Here is a 15704-nt window from a genome sequence, read left to right on the forward strand (position 1 = left end):
TCCCGCTTCGCGAGGGGAGGAGGCGGTCCCGAGCCCGGCGGGATCGGGGTGGGGAAGGGGAAGGGGAGGGGAGGGAAGAGGAGGGGAGGGGAGAGGAGGGGGAGGGAAAGGGGAGGGGAGGGGAGGGGAGGGGAGGGGAGGGAGGAGGAGGGAGGAGGGAGGGGAGAGGAGGGAAGGGGAGGGGAGGGGAGGGGAGAGGAGGGGAGGGGAGGGGAGGGGGAGGGCGCGGGCCCGGGAAGGTGCGGCGGCGTGGAGGGCGGGGCGGCCCGGGAGCCACACCCTGAAACTACCTGTGCGCAACAGGAAGGGCCTGGCAGAGCCTCGGCGGCCGGAGCGCTGGGCCTGAGACCGGAACCAGGCCCGCCCCGCGCCCCGGCCCCGCGGCGATGGCCTGAGCCATACGGCCTCCGGGACCATGAAGAGCGAACGGGCGCGCAGGGGCACAAGCGGCTCCGGGGGCCTCGGCGCGGGACTCAAGTACACCTCGCGGCCAGAGGTGGGCGAGCGCGGGCGGCGCGGGCGCCTTCGGGGCGGGACGCGCGGGGGGCTGCGGCTGGGGTGCTGGGGGGGGGCCGGGGACCGGCGGGCCCGGGGGCTGGGGGCCGGGCGTCCCAGGGGGCCGGCAGCACCGGCTTCTCTCGGCCAAGGGAGCCACTACGCTGCCGGTTTGTGGCCGCGGCGCCGACCCGACAGGTGATTTCCTGCTCGGCGGGCTCCCGGCAGGACCTTCGGTTCCAGCCTCGCGGCGCCCGCCCCGGTTCCGGCGGTCCCGCGGTGCCCTGTCCTGGCCCTCCTGCCCCTTGGGCCTTTCCCTGGCCTGGAAGGGGGCTCATCTCGGTCCCTGAAGAACTCCGCGCTGTCCGTGCACATCGGGAAAGGAAGTAGCGGCGCAGGCTCTGAGGGGTGGTTTGGGCCGGGGAAGGGATGTTTCTAGGGGGCTTTGGAGTCCTAGCGTCCTTGGCCTCTGCAGGAATTTGTTTTTGTCTTGCTGGTCAGAAGGCAATGGAGGACCTGTGCAGAGGGCAACTGGGAGACCAGAGCTTCGGTTGCCATGGAGCCTGGAGCTTAGGACTCCAAGGTGGGGCTTGCTTGGGCTTCTCCGAGGGGTGGGGATGGAGCCCTTTGGGAAGGCGACTCTATGGGACAGGATGTGAGAACCTGCGTCTTGAGCTTTTTGGAGACTGAAGCAGGAAGCTCTCGTTTGCAGAAAGTACAAGGACGTCTTAAAAGATCTTAAAAACAAACATTAAGTCTTACCGTAGAGAGGCGGGAATGGGTTGTTAGCTGCTTTATTGATGGCCACACCTAGGTGGCAGTGCCCAGGCAAAACTAGCAGCCAGGCCTCCACCTCTCTGCCAGCGGGGACCCCGGTGTCCTGGAGTGGGCGCTGCGAGGCAGGGGCTGTTTCAGGAGGGAGCAGTGGATGGTCTGCCTCTCCCTTTCTCCCGGGATCCTGGGGTCAGTAAGCTCCTCTCCTACCCCGCACTGCAGCCGTTGCTCCCATGCCAGGCCAGATTTTGGAGGTCTCTCAAATCAGTCCCTTTCTCCAAGTGGCATCCTGACTGAGGGAGCTTGCAAAAGACCAGATTCTGGGGCTGCCATGGTTTCCTGAACCACAAATAGCAACTGAGTCTGGGCACTCTTGTTTTCTCCACTTTTCCACCCCCTTTGCGGAAGGAAGTGTGGACTCAGCAGCCAGTCTGGAGGCTGGGGTCTGTGTTCCTACTGAGTGTCTTCCCTGCTGGAGGTGGATGCAGCTGGGTGGCCAGCTTCTGTGGTTTCTATTTCCTTTCCGTAATTGCCGTGTTTGTGAATCCCTGATAATTGCCTATTGGGGCTCTCGACTCCTGCCTCCTCAGCAGAGGGCCTGCTGTTTGGTGTTTGTTATTTTAGGACTGTTTTTCTTCCCTCCCTCCACCTCACTTGTTCTTTCTCACTTCCCTTCCTGGGACTGTCTCCTGCTGACACTGGGAGAGCTGGGTCTTCCTGGATTCGCCTCTCACCGCCCACGCTCCACACTGTCCTCTGAGCTCCCACGGAGCTCCCACCCGTCAGCCCTCGCTTCCTTCCCCCTTGGTCCCTGCTCATTTCTCACCTGCCGTGAAGCTCATCCATTCCCCTCTGGGCTCTTCCTTCCACTCCGTTTCTGCCATTTTCCCCTGCATGGGTCACTCTGCCTTTTCTCCTGCCAAGATCAATTGAACCCACTCTGTACCTCGTCCTGAGCTGGGCTCTCAAAGACAAATAAGATACGTTTGTTTCCCTTAAGGAGCTTACCCTCTTGAGAGCCACGCTAAGAGCTGTGTGTGAACATTAGACGTGATCACTGTCCCGAAGGAAGTAACCTGCTGTGCCCAAAGCTCCTTTCTGTCTCTCCAGGAAGTCTTCAAATGTGCCTCTCCACTCCGTGCTTTCCCAGAGCTCTCAGCCCCTGGATCACCCTGCAGGGTTTGCAGTCAGGGTCTGCAGACTCTCCCTTGACTCGTCTTCTGACTGGGAGGGACAGCTGCTGTCCCTGGGTTTGTCCTCGGCATTAGCAGAGCCTGGCTGGGTCCTGCTGGGCCTCACAGGGGCACTGCTGCTTTTGAGTTCCTTGCTCCTGGCCTCTTCCATCCCTGCATGGCTGGAGAAGGATTCTGTTTGATGGTGCTTGTACCTGGCTGCCTCCTTCCCAAGGCTGATGACTCTGGCCCCTGCCCCACTTCCACCTGTTCCTGTTTAGTGGGAAGTGGCCACCTGTGTGTTCCCCATCGTCTCCGGAGCCCTGATGTACGTGTTGTGTCTGGGGACTGTGTGAGCCCTGCCTGCGTGAGAGCAGGGGCACAGATACCAGTTCTTGTGGCTGTTAGTGAGAAGTGGGGAGCCTGCCTCGCCAGGTGTCCTGGCCCCTGCTGAACCTTTGGTGGGGGCTAGGAAGCTGCTTTGAAAGAGCTCTTGGTTTCTCCTCAAGTCAGCATTGCCCTGGGTAAGACTAAGTATCTCCTTGGCCAGCAGAGACCAGGATTGAGAAATCAGATGTCGTGGGATCAAAATCAGAGGTCGTAGGGGCCAGGCTGTGCAGCTCTGGCTATTCAGGGTCTCATCTCTTTGTTAATTGGTCAAACGTTCACTCATCCACATAATAGCTATTTATTAGGTGCCGGTTGGTGGAGCATGTGCCAGGTGCTGGGTAATAGCCCTGAGAAGGAGCCCAGTCACACAGTCCCTGCCTTCAGGGAGTTGAATTCTGCATGACAAGGACTGGGTTCTGGAGAAGCCTGCGGGCCACTTAGGAGGGATGTCTAACCCAGGCTCGAAGGGCCAGGGCGGGTGAATTGTGGCCAGAGCCGTCTGTGATGTGGTGACAGGAGTCTCCAACATGGAGCCAAGACCTGGTGCTGCCGCTTTCCCGCCAGGTGATCTCAGAGATGTTACCTAATCTCTCTATGCCTCAGTTTCTGTAGCTATAAAATGGGGATGATATATATGGTACAGGTTTTTTTGCAAAGATTAAAGGGGATACTTTACATGAAAGCCCTTTATAAGTTGCAGCCTGGTGTACAAATCACACAGTTTGAATTTCTGAGTTGGAAAAGCCTCAAGACAAACTGTAAGGTGATGTCAAATCAGCAAGTGCATGGGAAGAGGCTGAGAACCCAGGTTGTCAGGATGCTAACTGCGCAGATATGCAGCCTACCTGTTGAACGCAGGGAATGCCTTCGAGGGGTGCTGAGGAATAGCATCCCAGCCATGGAAACCCTCTTCAGTTTTCATTTCTCTCCCTTACTTGGCTTCTATGAGGAAGGTCCTCCTGTGAAAGGGAAATGGATGCTAAGACCGGCTATACATCCCTTTCTCCCTCCTACCACACAAAGCAGAACTTCAAGCACTTCTTCCTTTCTCGGTTCTTTGAGCCTGTGCTGGCCTCTCCGGAAGGGGACGGCCCCGTGCTGGGAGGTGTGTGCAGGGGTGAGGAGAGAGCAGGGGCGCTGGTAAGCAGTGGGAACTAAGCCTGAGACCTGGGTGCTGTGAATGGACAGGAAGCCTGTGGGCCTTATAACACCCTTCCCTCCACCTCATTTAGGACACGGGAAAACTGAGGGTAAGAGAAGACCAACACTAGCTTGACAGCTGCCCAAGGAGGAAGCCCACGTCGCCTGCTACCCCTGGGAATCACTCGGGTGTGTGTGTCCAGAGCCGGCTCCTTGGTGAGGGCGCATCTCATCACAGGCTTCCCAACCTGGACCTCTCACTTGTGGCCTGTGGCCTGTGGCCGCCGTGGTTCTGGAGTCCCCTGCTGCCAGCTGGTTCTCTGGCCTGTGGTTCTGCCCAGGCTGTTGGCTCCTGTCTCTCCTAAGAGAGAACGTCTGTTCTTGGAAGAGGAGTGAGGGTGTGACAAGCCCCCAAGGAGCCCAGGTCCCAAAGATGTGGCTTCTGACCTTGCACACTGGCTACTACTGGAGTGTTTAGAATACTGATAATCATCGCTGAGTTTATTGAGCATGTACCATGTATTGGTATTGTACCTCTTAGAGTAAGACTAGTATTATTACCCTTTTATAGGTGAGGAAAGTGTAGCACAGAGAGGCTAAGTAACTTGCCTAAGGTCACAGAGGGAGACAGTGAGATCAGGATTTGAACTCAGGCAGTCTGGCTTTACTATATTCTACTTGGACTGCTGCAGTGCAAGGCAGGGCTGGCAGCCCAGTGGGCTCAGGAAGGGAAGAATTACTAAGGGTAAGCGTTGGTTTGATTTCGTAAGAAAATGGATTTTCTCTACTTGGGATTTTCTGAAATGCCTGGGGCTTAGCACATTTATAATAACCACTTGGTAGTATAGAAGTGGGAAATGGGAACTTCCAAGATTCTCATGGAATTCTCACCCTGGCTGGCAGAGGTGAGAAGGGTATTTGGGGTTTGCTCAGAGCTCATGGGCAGTAATTGCCCTTTTTTCTTTGCTAAGAACTTTTTTCTCTTTTTTTAAAAAATATTTATTTATTTCTGTATTTGGCTGCACCGGGTCTTAGTTGTGGCGCACGGGATCTTTAGCTGCAGCATGTGGGATCTATTTACCTGACCAGGGCCCCCTGCATTGGGAGCGTGGAGTCTTAACCACTGAGCCACCAGGGAGATCCCACTAAGAACTCTTCTAGAAGCAGATTCCTATGAAAAGTCTGTCTTGGAATCTCATATTTTCAGAATTTGCTTATTCTGTCCAGGCTTAGCAACAGAACCGTTAGAACCCTTGTGATAGTTGGCTAACCGGTCAGAATCTTGGGTCCTTTGTCTCTCTGAGTTGGTGGTGATGATGGTGAAAAGATGGAGAAGAATATGATGACAATCATTGCTACCCATCACTAAATATGAGGACTTCAATTTATTCTCTTTCTTTATCCTCACGGCAACTATCCGCGAAAAACGCCTAGTTTACAGATGACAACACTGAGATTCAGAGGGCTTGCATAATGGCCCAAAGGCAGAGGCACAGCAAGAGTTCAAACCTAGATCTGTGCAGCTTCAAAGCTTATAGCCTTAACCGCAAAGCCATTGTACAGTTGTATTCCAAAGACAGGGTGATTGATGCACATCCCCAGCAAAATCCTAGAACACATCGTTCAACAGAGTACTGAGAACCAGGTGCCAACACGAATCCACTAAAGACCTCTCACACCAAACTCATCTAGTTTCTCCTCTTGATGAGGTTACTCACCTGATAGACCAGGAGACCGGCTGGAGATGGGATTTCAACAGGCTTTGAAAAATGTAGCTTTGTTTTCACTACACACACAATTAAAAATCATAATGGGACTCATCAGGTTGTTTACGTTTTGCATGACTCTTTCCAGTCTTTGCCACATGCATGGGTTTTATTTAGTGTGTTGCTGTACATGTACTGTTTATGTTCTGGAAGGCATATCAGCCTCCTATCTGCTGGTCACACTGGAGGGCCAGGGGCTGGAGGAGAGTCTGGTCTGGAGGGTGGTGTCTGACTGAGCAGCTGGGCCTACGAGGGTCCCCTCGTGCATCCAGGTCCTTTGGGGCGGTGGCCTCGGGGCTGCCCCTGATTCCCTCCTGTGTCATTTCTTTTTTTTCTTTTTTTATAAATTAATTTTATTTATTTATATTTGGCTGCATTGGGTCTTCGTTGCTGTGCGGGGCTTTCTCTAGTTGCAGCGAGCAGGGGAGGCTCTTCGTTGCGGTGCGCAGGCTCTCGGTATGTGGGCTTCAATAGTTGTGGCACGTGGGTTCAGTAGTTGTGGCTCGCGGGCTCTAGAGCACAGGCTCAGCAGTTGTGGCACACGGACTTAGTTGCTCCGCGGCAAGTGGGATCTTCCCGGACCAGGGCATGAACCCATGTCCCCTGCATTGGCAGGCGGATTCTTAACCACTGCACCACCAGGGAAGCCCTGAGTCATTTCTTATCTAGTAACAACTCTGATGAAGTCTTGGAGGTTTGCTTCTCAGCTCTGTCGATGACACCCTAGTGGGAGGGAAAGGCCAATACCTCGGATGACTTAATCATGAGTCGGAAGGACCTGGGCTGCCTGCAGGAGAGACTGCTGAGAATAGCACTGTGTCCGGCTGCCTTAGGGGTGAGAGCACCACCCTGACAGCAGACGCAAAACCTCCACCCTCCCACAGCTGGGACGTGAGGGGCCTGAGGAGTGACCAGGGCACCGCAGCAGATCCAGAAGTCTGAGCTGACGAAGCCAGGCATGTAATGTGGCTCCCTAAAATGTAAAGTCAAAAATTTTCCCCCTCCCCGATATTTTTATTTGTTTATACTATTTTTTTTTTGGCTGCACCCACGAGGCATGCAGGATCTTAGTTCCTGGACCAGGGATTGAACCCGGGCCCTCAGCAATGAAAACGCAGAGTCCTAACCACTGGACCGCCAGGGAATTCCCTAGAGAGGCATTTTAATAACTTGGTATTGCCTATGCATATTTTCTAAAAAAAGTTGCTTTCTTTTTTCTGATTATTAAAGTTAGGAAAGGACTTTTTAAAGTTAAGCAATACAGAAATACACACGGTGAAATTCCTCTGAAATTCTCTTCCCCAGGTTTTATAACCCCTATAAATAGTTTGGTTTCTATTATCCCACAGTCTTCTATGCATGAACTAATACTTATGTGGATATTAATATATATGCATACACGTATTCTTCCCCAAATGGAATCATGATGTCCTTCCTATTCTGCAGCTAAAGACATGGTTGTAATGAATTAATTCATCACACGTTTATTACAAATCTGAAGCCATGCTAAGATTGTGGAGCAAGACACAGCCCCCTCTCCGCTCCCCCATCCTTAAGGAGCAGATGGTTGACTTTGAGAGACTGAGAGACTGGGATGTGGGTATGTTTGGGGTGATAGGGAAACTGGAGGCTGTCACCCCACTAAAATGGTGGGGCAGGGGCTTTCCTTGGGAGCATCTCAGAGGAGACATCTAAGCTGAGTCTGGAAAGGTGGGAAATGCCCAACAATTTGACTTTTTTTTTTTCATTTAACATTGTATTTTAGAGAGTTTTTCCATGTTCCTACTCTTTGAAAAACCGCTCTTGCTGTGTAAACTTTCATCAGGTGGATCTGTCATTCTGTATTATTATTATTTTATTTGTATTATTTGTGTGTGCTAATTGACTGTGTCATTGGACAATTAATGGAAACAGAGTGATGGAGATAAGGGAGGAAATTGACAAACAGCCCTCATGGGGACCTTGCTGGTCAGGCCCCGTTTGGATTATGCTGTTGAATTCTGGGTTCCATGTCTTAACGGGAATATTGCTGCTGTGCAGATGGCCAGCGGTTCAGAAAACACTTTGAACCGTTGAGTTGAGCATTTTAGCCAGAGAAAGAGCAGACCCAGAAGAGTATTTCAGGAGCCGCCCTGAGCTGGAGGAATTAGGCTGGTTCTATCGCAGTGCTAATGTGCAGGGCTATTGTGATGCCCTCAGGGGAAGGGAGAACTTTGTAACGCTGGCCCTAACCGAAAATACCCTTTGCCCCAGAAAGGGTGGCCCTGGGAGGACGGGAGATGCAATGATGTCTAAGCTGTTTCGGCTGTAAGAATCCAATTCCAAGGACACAGTTCTTTCCTCTCTCCTGTCCTTTGACTTCTGTGCACAGGTTGTAATGGTGGACTGGGGCCTCCAGGCGCCCTCCCCTGGCGACGGGGCTTTCTTGTTTGCATATTCAGTGCTTTCTCCCAAACAGCTAGATTTGTAGCTGAGTGAACATTCCTGGGAGCTACTGAAAAGGTGGAAGAGGCGTTTCTGAATGTAGTCAATTCCTGGAGGCTGGTGTGCTTGGGGTGTTTCCACTAACTTCTGCAGATCCCTGGGTCCAGCAAGGCAGCTGTTAAAAAAGGCTAAAAGGTACTGTGGAATACTACTCAGCAATAAAAAGGAGCAAAGCATTGATGCATGATGCTCCAGGGAATCTTGCTGAGTGAAAAAAGCCAGCAATCCTAAAAGATTCTATACTGGATGATCCATTTATATAACATTTTTAAAAATATTTATTTATTTATTTATTTTTGGCTGCGTTGGGTCTTCGAGGCTGCACGCGGGCTTTCTCTAGTTGCAGTGAGCGGGGGCTACTCTTCATTGCTGTGCGCGGGCTTCTCATTGAGGTGGCTTCTCTTGTTGCGGAGCACGGGCTCTAGAGCGCAGGCTCAGTAGTTGTGGAGCGCGGGCTTAGTTGCTCTGTGGCATGTGGGATCTTCCTGGACGAGGGATTATCTAACATTTTTGAAAGGACAGTTTTAGGCTAGTGGCTGGGGGGGCAGAAGGGAAGTGGGAGGGATCCTTGCGTTGCAACTGTTCAGAATCTTGACACTTGGTAGTTACAGGAACAAACACCAGTGATTAAATCGTATGGAACTTAATAGTTACACACAAAAGAGTACAAGTAACATGGGAACTCTGAATCAGATCTGTGGGTTATATTAATACTGTGGGGTTACAATGTAGTCTTACGAAATGTTACCACTGAGAGAAACTGGGCAAAGTGTACAAGGGATCTTGGTATTATTTCTTACAACTGCATTTGGATTTACAGTGATCTCAACAAAAATGTCAATAGTTAGAAAAAGCACTAGCCCATGAAATCGGAATGTGGGCTCGGTGAAAAGTCAAGAAGAAGGATGGAAAGGAGTTACATGGTGCTGCCTTTATCTCTGTCTTGTTTAGTTTCTTTCTTGTTTAGTTTCCTGTTTCTTAGTTTCTCTTGTTTCTGGTTCCTTGTTTAGTTTCTTTCTGGTTTAGCTTCCGGGGGAACCTGCCTGGTTGTGCCCCTGCGGGCAGATACTTCTGCTCCCGGTCAGGTGACTGGGGCAGGAGAAAGGTGGGCGTGGCTGCCCCAGGAAGACGGTCTCTGGCCAGAAAGGACAGGGCAGGTGCAAAGTTTGTGGGATCAAAGAGACTGCCTGGGTTTGGGGGTGCTGCTCTGTTACACAGTCTTGGAGCCCATCTGAGATGGAATTCTCTGGTTGGAATTACAAAAGAGGTTGTGCCCTGGGGGAGCATTTAACTGAGGACTGGGAGAGGGTGAGACCGGGAGGGCCTAAACTTACATGCCTTGGCATCAGTATCGGGTACAGCAGGTGGCCGGGCTGGCTGACACCAGAGAGCTTGGGGGGCTCTCAGCAGATCCCTGGGGTGTGGACTGAGCATTCTCTCCCCTTCTAGGGGTGGACACAGGTCTGGAAAGTTGCCTGGGTCCTGGCACCTGCCTTGGGTAGGCTACCTAATTCTGGCTAGGAAGAGAGAAGTCCTTCAGCCCATCAATCAGTCAGGTCCTAAGCCTGGGCAAGGTCAAGGGAAGAGGGTACGGGGTAGAGAAGCAGTACAAAGAGGAAAGTGGGGCAGCCTGACCTCCTAGGACTGCCTGTCTGCCCTCTGTGGCTGGGGGGTATCATTGATGCCAAGGGTCTGAGGGAGGTGAGGTCCCAGGGAGAAAGACTGTGGACCAAGGTGGTCCTTGGATGCTTCCTGGAGGGGCCCTGGGCTGTGTCCTCAGGGACAGGAGCAGAGCCTTTCAGAGTGGCAGGATGGTGCCAGCCTCCTGCTTCCTTACAGCTTTGGGGGCCTCCTGGCTGGGGTCAAGGTTAGCACCCCCAGACCAGTGTTGAAGGGGTGGAAATCCACCAACTCCAACCCCTCATAAAAGAAAGAAGAGTCTGGTATCCACGGAGTCTGGTTGCAGGTGGTGTGGTGCCAGTGCCACAGTGGTATGGGCAGGGTGGAGGGGCCCTGGGCAGTGCCAGGAATCAGGAGGGGACACAGACATGAAACCCGCAGGAGCTTGACGCTAGCTGGCAGAGAACCACCGGGTCCCGGGCCGACAGTGCCCGCGGTTGGCTGAGTCAGGCCCCTGGGACTTTCCGTCCCGCTCTGACCAGGTGTGCAGAGTTTTGGGTTATTTTCTTTCCTTCAGTGGGAGCTATTGGCTCTGGGTCAGCTTTCTGTTCTCCTTGGACTCACGGATCTGCAGGTGATTCTGGCTCCTCCTTAGGGCCCCACAGCCTCACCCATTTTCCGGCAGGTCCTTCTTCAGGTGGGGCAGCTGAGGACAGTGACAAGGTTGAAGGGGAAGGGTGAGAGGGTCAAGCAACAAGAAGGCAGAGGGTTTGGGGAGTCCATCACCAGCTGACCGGCCTTGGCTGGCAGTGTGTGTCTGCAGAAGTCTGCTGGCAGCCTCCGGGACTTCTGGATGGTGCTTATAACCTATCGTGGGAAGGTCCTGGACGCAGAAGCCCAGCCCAGCCCCTTGTGCAGGTACCTTGCATCCCAGGCGGTTGCTTAAAATAGGCTGACCGAAACTGACACGACCCAGCTGGCTCCTCTCACTGTGGCGGGCGGTGGGTGAGCCGGGCCAGCAGCCTCCTGGGAATGGTAGGCGACAGTGTATTCTCACAGACTAGTTCCCAAGAATGACCTGGGACACAGGTTAGACTTGCAGACCCCAGGGCTCTGATCCTGCGTTGGAATCTCCTGGGAGAGGGGCTGGGGAATCTGGATGCTGAGCAAGCGCTGTGCTTCTTTTTTTTATTATTATTATTAATTTATTTTTGCTGTGTTGGGTCTTCGTTTCTGTGCAAGGGCTTTCTCTAGTTGTGGCGAGTGGGGGCCACTCTTCACCGCGGTGCGCAGGCCTCTCACTGTTACGGCCTCTCCCATTGCGGAGCACAGGCTCCAGATGCGCAGCCTCAGCAGTTGTGGCTCACGGGCCCAGTTGCTCCACGGCATGTGGGATCTTCCCGGACCGGGGCTCGAACCTGTGTCCCCTGCATTGGCAGGCGGACTCTCAACCACTGCGCCATCAGGGAAGCCCCGCTGTGCTTCTTTTATTTATTTTTTATCGTTATTTTTCATGGCTAGGCAAGTCTGGAGTATGCTGGAGTGGTACCATCAATGGGAGCTTCCTGTTTCTTGAGAATCTGGCTTCTTTTGGGATCAGATGCCCCGGGCTGGTGAGTGGGTGGATTCCGACATGGGTTTCTTTTCCCTTCTCCTTTGTTGCTTCGATCATCCTGTGATGAGCAAATCAAGTGTCCTTTCTGTGCTCATCATTTTGCTGGGCCAGGACTGCGGTGGCCACAGGATAGGTGAAGTCCCCACCCTTGGGAGCCTGCATATTGGCTGCACACTGCCCACAGCCTCTTGAATTTTTTTGTGGGTGCTGACTCTACTGGAGAGAGTCCATCTAGGTACAGGGTCCCTTCATAGATAGCAGCTTGAAGAAGGGGCCTTTCTCCAGTTTCATCCCTGGTATCTCAGTGCTACGCGTTGTACTGTTCTCAGCATCTCCCGGGATGACAGATACAGTGTTAAGTTTTGGAATCCACTCCTTGCTCTGTCGTCTCCGGTGGCCTTGAGCCCATGCTGAGTTTCTGGGGACTCTGGCCAGGATCTGATTCGAACTGGCATCGGGGAGTGGCCACGAGAGTCATGCTGGCTTTGTCTTTCCTCTTGAAAAGAAAAGCATCTTCGAAGTGCCATGGAATTGGCCCTCACCTTGGAAAACCATTGCAGGTGCTGAGACTGTGCTTTCTTGCTTGAACCATCTCAGGGATATTTTATGGTTCTCGTGACCACGGTGGCGGGATGACATCATCATGGCATTGAAATCCGTCCCAGCTGGTGGTGGGTACACCGAGTCACGGAACCGGTGAGCGAAGACCGCCTGCCACCAGTCCACGGCAGAGTTGGGAGTGGCACGTGAAGCCAGCCACCCTCGTCTTCGTCTCAGGTCGGTGTCTCCAGCCAGTGACGTCACCTCTGCCCCTTGACCTTGATCCTCAGCTGCAGAAGCACATCACCAGACATCACGTGGGAGCCTTTCGTGGCCCCTCCCAGGACTCTCGGCCACCTCTTCAGTCGTCAGCTTCATCCCCTGCCTTCCCGGCAAATCACACCCAACCTTGGCCAAATGACGAACAGTCTTTAAAAAGAGAGCCTAGCATGAAGATTTATTTCTTCTCCGTCTGCTTTGACTGAAATCTTGTGCAGATTTTTAGATCGTTAGTATTGTTTTTGCTATTTATAAACGTGAACACTTACCAGTAGCTTTTCTCCCACGAGGACCGCACTGAGCTGCCAATGCCACCTTCCGGCTTTGGATCTGCTGGTCCCTGGAACCAGTGGGAGAGCGGGCCCTGGTGAGCAAGTGGCCGGTGCCAGGCCATCAGTGTGCGCTTGGAGAACCAGGTAAGGGGTCCTCGCCAGCGTGAGGATTCTGTGGTTGACTTGGACACAGTTTTGCTTGCTAAGCATTTAGCTTTCAGCCCTGGTGAGTTTCGTACTTAACAGGAGTAGGGTGACCACAAAGGTCTTTCCTATAGCATCAAATAAAATATGCCTTTTCGGGCTTCCCTGGTGGCGCAGTGGTTGAGAGTCCGCCTGCTGATGCAGGGGACGCGGGTTCGTGCCCCGGTCCGGGAAGATCCCACACGCTGTGGAGTGGCTGGGCCTGTGAGCCATGGCCGCTAAGCCTGTGCGTCCGGAGACTGTGCTCCACAACGGGAGAGGCCACAACAGTGAGAGGCCCGCGTACCACACACACACACACACACAAAAAAGCCTTTTCCTTTTTACCTTCTATAAATTAATTTTTTGGACAACCACTGACCTTGGGGAGGATATGCATCATTTGCACTAGTGTGCTTAAACCAGCAGAAAATATGATATTTTCCAGGGCTTATATGTCTCCACTTCTGGATTTTTGGACGGTACTCCCTCTGTCCCTCCAGGAAGTTGGGTGGGAATGGTGATCTGATTTGCCCCTGCACCCCGCACCTTGGGCTCTCCCCCTTTGTCCCTTTGGGGCTTCACTCTGTGTGCACCCCTGATGCCTGTCTGTCCTCCAGGAAGTCATCCCTTGCTCTCTTGTCTGAGCTGGCCTTGAGCCAAGATCTAACTCAAGCTGGCCGGGGAGAAGAGGCCGTGAGAGTTGCATGGCCTCTGTTTGTGGTAGGCCAGCACCTGCTTTACCACACTGTGTTTTGTATGTGCACCTGTAAATGTGCTTACTTTTACGAAAGACAGGACAGGCACCAGCATCCTCCCTCTTCTGTTGGCTCTGCAGTCTGTAGAGAGATGGTTATGTGTGGGGAGAAGGTTATGTTTTCAGTTAAGCCCGAACGGATGGGAGCTCCCTGCCACTTGCTCCCGGGGTCCACCCAATCCCGTGCATCCGTGAAACCCCGATGAGGGTTGGTGCGGCTTGTCCCGCTTTGCTGCTTTACTGGCTTCACTCCCTTTGTGACTTTGGACAGGTCACTCCCTGTCTCTCAGCCTCAGTTTCCTTATCAGTGAAAGGACTGGGTTAGGCAAGATGACCTTTAATATGCCTGAAAATGGAGCCAAGAGTAGGCTAGTAAATGGAAGTCGTCTAGTTACTGATTAAACAGCATCTCTGGGCTGAGTGGAGCCTGGTAGTCACAGTGCAGGGACGACCAGGGCCCTGCCTATGAGCCAGCGCCATGGCTGACGACTTGCTCCACGGCCAGGCTGGGGTGGCCCTTGGGCTCCGCTGTCCATGCTGTTGGCCACCTTCCCCTTCCCAAGGAGTTTGCTTTCCCATATCCCAGAATACTTGCTCCCTGAGTTCTGGGGTAAAAAATCAGGATCAAATCTGGAGCTCCCATCCAGTGACTGTGTGATCTTGCAGGGTCACCATTTCTCCCTGCCTTTCTGTAGAACGGCAGTGAGGGCACCAGTCATGCATGATTCCAGGATTGTTGTGAGGCTTGGGTAAGAAAACAGTTGTGAAATTACCCTGGACATTGAAAATAAACATATTAAACTATTGTGTTACATTTCTTCCAACACATATAAACATAGACACACAGGGACTTGAGAGTCTGCCTGCCAGTGCAGGGTACACGTGTTCGAGCCCTGGTCTGGGAAGATCCCACATGCTGTGGAGCAGCTAAGCCTGTGCGCCACGACTACTGAGCCTGCGCTCTAGAGCCTACGAGTCACGACTGCTGAGCCCGTGTGCCACAACTACTGAAGCCCGTGCGCCTAGAGCCTGTGCTCCGCAACAAGAGAAGCCACTGCAGTGAGAAGCCTGCACACCTGAACGAAGAGTGGCCCCAAGCCTGCGCGCAGCAACAAAGACCCAACACAGCAAAAAATAAAATCAATAAAATTAAAAAAAACAATAATCATAAATGAATAAAAGGGCACAGCCCCTCCCTGGGTTTAGGGCAACAGATAGAGTGTGTGCCGGAGGGCGGAAATTTGCCTACCTGTCATCGCATGTTGCAGACACCTCACCTGCCCGCCCGTACTCATGCCCCCCTCTTCCTGGAGACCCCCTGCCATCCTGTTTGTTGGAAGCTTTGTTTGTTTTTCATGCTCTTGGGTCCGAGCCTGGGTGTGGATTCCAGTAGAGACCTGGCCTTCTCAGCTCACCTTGGGGTCCTGGACTGGGAGACTTCAGGCTCAGAGCAGAGTGACTTGTCCTGCAGTGGCACGGCCGAGCTGCCCAGTTTACTGACTTTTTACTTTTGGCCGGTTAAACATTGGTGGAGCCAGGGTGAGGGTTGGGGCGTGCAGCGCAGCTTGCCCGAGGCAATCCTGCCCTGCGCTGGGCCCTCGGTCCCCACACCGGGGCATCCTCCTGCGTCAAATACGATTCATGTAGCTGACGGCCTCAGTGACTGGGTTCAGATGGGCTGTTTGTTTCCCTTTTATTTAAACTCACAGTTCTTAAGCAGCACGTGCCTGGGGCTGCATGGAGGCGAGGCCACCGCTCCTTCCTCCTGGCTTTTCCTTCCTGATGGACCTGACAGAGCGGAAAGGTTCTGCGCGAGCCGGGCTGGGAGGCTGCTGAGGCCGGGGGTTCTGACCGGCGGTGCGCTGATTTCTCTGTTCAGAACATGAATGGCTTTGAGGAGGGCGTGGAGTTCCTGCCGGCCAACAACACCAGGACGGTGGAGAAGGGCGGCCCGCGGCGGTGGGTGGTGCTGGTAGCCGTGCTGGCTGGCCTCCTGCTGCTGTCCCTCATGGCGGGGCTCCTGGTGTGGCACTTTCAGTGTGAGTGGACCCTCCTCCAGGGGCCCACCCAGGCCCGCCTGCTGTGAGCGGGAGGGAGGGAGGGCTCCTCCCACGGGGAGGTGATGGGGCTCAGGGTCTGCTGCCCCCGGGGTGGCTGAGGGCAGCTGTGACGGTGGGGGGACAGGAGGGCGTGTGTCCCTTGCTCTGACCACCGTCC

General features: G+C 53.5%; 1 protein-coding gene across 1 annotated transcript in view; it reads left to right on the forward strand.

Moving 5' to 3' along the window:
* The first annotated feature begins 415 nt into the window (after positions 1-415).
* The window catches only part of ST14 (ST14 transmembrane serine protease matriptase), a 31205-nt gene continuing 15916 nt past the window's right edge, over positions 416-15704 (forward strand). Inside the window, exons 1-2 of the mRNA XM_060104479.1 lie at positions 416-496; positions 15367-15526. Coding sequence (XP_059960462.1) covers positions 416-496; positions 15367-15526 — 241 coding nt within the window. The remainder of the gene's footprint in view (positions 497-15366; positions 15527-15704) is intronic.

The sequence above is a fragment of the Mesoplodon densirostris genome, chromosome 7 (genome assembly GCF_025265405.1).
Source record: "Mesoplodon densirostris isolate mMesDen1 chromosome 7, mMesDen1 primary haplotype, whole genome shotgun sequence".
Taxonomy (NCBI): domain Eukaryota; kingdom Metazoa; phylum Chordata; class Mammalia; order Artiodactyla; family Ziphiidae; genus Mesoplodon; species Mesoplodon densirostris.